Here is a 2,500-nt window from a genome sequence, read left to right on the forward strand (position 1 = left end):
AGAGGAAGAAAAGTGGGTACGTGGAGGGGGGAGATAGCAGGAAGTCAAGTCAAACTCTGTTTACGCAGCATATTTCACGGATATTGTTCAACCCTGGTAAATAGACACTGGCCTGAAAGGTCAGCTCGTGTGGGGACAGACCTGGCCCCCACCTGCCTTGGGTGGGGTGGGGGCTGTGGGCCACCCCCGCTAAGTTAGATCGCTCCCATAGCGATAACTGGCAACCTTTAATGGCATGGAAAACGAAAATGTCTACACCACTTAGAACGTCGTTCCTGTGAAGAGGCTTAAACTGCCGGTGTTAAATGCTGACCTTTTCAGAGACCCCACTTGACCCCCGACCTCTGCCACGTACCATTACATGAAACTCAATCTGTGAAAAAGAGCCGCTGTTGTTTTGGTCTTTGTTTCAGATCTTCATTCACGAAATGTGTGATTTATTCAGTGTGGCATGAAACCTGGTGTGAGAAACAGTTTTGAAAATCAATGCAATTAGGACGGATAAGGAATAGGCTGAAGGATGCACTGGGGTGTTTTTATTGGCTCGTTTTGTATCAGTGTGCACAGTGTTTGTTTGTGTCTATGCTTTTTGTTGATGTTCAATTTGCGCTAAAACATTTTGTTCTCTGTGAAGAGGCTGTGATCTCGCAGATGGGGTGACATAAGCATCCTTGGGTAACGGTGATGTAACCCAGTGTTCAGTTTACTCCTATTACTAAACAGAATCAACACCAGTCAAATCCTAAAACCCCTGCGGGCGTCCCATCGGACCTGTTGTCCCGACCGCTCTGTAACCCGAGAGGCTCTGCTTTATATTATGTAGAAGCAGAACTAAGATTTATGCATAAAAGTGCCGGGACAGAACATCGATCTTAGCTCCGTGATGGCTTCTGACATGTTGAAAAAGATGTGTGTGCTCACACACACATACACACACAACAAACACACAATACGACACAAATGCAAGCCCATAGCCAAGACTAAGTAGCCAAATTATTAATTGGTACATATATTTTGAGTACCGCCAGTGCTTTCCCCCCAAGCTGTGAACCTGCTATGTTTCCCTGATGTCACGGGCGGGGGCAACCTCCAAGTAATACACACATACACACACTTCCCCATACACACGCATGCTCACACATTCACACACGCACGCACAGGCGCGCATGTACGCACACACGCGCACACACACACACACACACACACACACACACACACACACACACACACACACACACACACACACACACACACACACACACACACACACACACACACACACACACACACACACACACACACACACACACACACACACACGCACACACACGCCCCTGCCACGTTGGGGTCCTGAGGGAGGATCAGGGGGGAAATATTTATAGTCTGCTGTGATTGGTGTCTCCGGGGAAACCGGACTGATGGCGGCCCCAGCTGCTCAGTTGACGCTCTGTCTTCGTGTTGGAGTGAGTGTGTGTGTGTCAGCAGTGGACTCCTACCATTGTCTGTGGCCGTCTCCTCGTACTCGTTGGTGGAGGGCAGCGCAGGAACCAGAGGCTCCATGTTCATGATGAGGTTCTTGTGGCTCAAAGAGTTGTAACTTCTACTCTGGCCAAACTGGGCTCTGGCACAACAACCATTACAACAAAGAAACAAGGGTTTATGAATGGGATTATTTCATATTAAGGGACAGATCATTTATAATTGAGAATTGTTGCTAGAATTGTGATGAGGACTTAATACACGTTTTGTTATGGAGAATATTCGTTTTGAGATTCTTCGTATGCATTTGTTTTGTGGGATTTTTACTGTGATGTAAATCAGAAATGTTCTTTGCTTTCTCCTTACCTACGCACTGTTGGAGGGTCTCTCTGTATCTTAGAGCTGGCCTCGATCACCTCCTTTGCTACACGGCCACTGAAAAGTGCACACCCACACACACACACAAACACACACACACACACATACACAATTTTAAGATTATAATAGTCTTGTGGGCTAGTTTTTGCTTTTGACACAAATTAACAATTATGTGCCTTTAAAATGAGGGTAACTCATCAGACATAGGATAGGATAGAAAACGGTTACTACGGTTACTACGTAGAAAGTTATGCAAATAGTGTCGGTGTCTTATCTTATGTCTTATCGTATTGTATTTTAATCAACTTAATTCTGCTTTATAAAACAATCTAGGTTGCCTTTGTGTTTGCAGGACGTGAGATGCCTAATGATAATAAAGGCTATCTCCAATCTCTCAGCAGTTCAGACCTAATAGCTTTGGATTATCTCCCAAAGTCCCATGGATGAAGAACTCTCTCACCTGTATCGGTACCTGCTTCCCTTAAAGAAGATGTTGCTACTGGACACCGTCTTTATCTGACTGGACTTAGCACACCTGTCAGAAGGGGACCCTCATTACGCATCATCAACACCAATACATAATTGCGAGGCGTATTCTAACACAAGTCCACAGCCGTGGGTGCAGTGGGCTCTGATTCCCTCT

The 2,500-nt window shown here is 45.7% G+C and overlaps 1 protein-coding gene across 5 annotated transcripts in view; it reads right to left on the reverse strand.

Moving 5' to 3' along the window:
• frmd3 (FERM domain containing 3) overlaps positions 1–2,500 on the reverse strand; it is a 43,822-nt gene that overhangs the window by 12,915 nt on the left and 28,407 nt on the right. For all 5 annotated transcript variants that reach the window (XM_060054012.1, XM_060054011.1, XM_060054014.1 and 2 more), the window contains 3 exons: positions 2,318–2,392; positions 1,846–1,914; positions 1,497–1,621 (listed from right to left, as the gene is read on the reverse strand). In XM_060054012.1, coding sequence (XP_059909995.1) covers positions 1,497–1,621; positions 1,846–1,914; positions 2,318–2,392 — 269 coding nt within the window. The remainder of the gene's footprint in view (positions 1–1,496; positions 1,622–1,845; positions 1,915–2,317; positions 2,393–2,500) is intronic.

This window comes from Gadus macrocephalus, chromosome 6 (assembly GCF_031168955.1).
Source record: "Gadus macrocephalus chromosome 6, ASM3116895v1".
In the NCBI taxonomy this organism is placed as follows: Eukaryota; Metazoa; Chordata; class Actinopteri; order Gadiformes; family Gadidae; genus Gadus; species Gadus macrocephalus.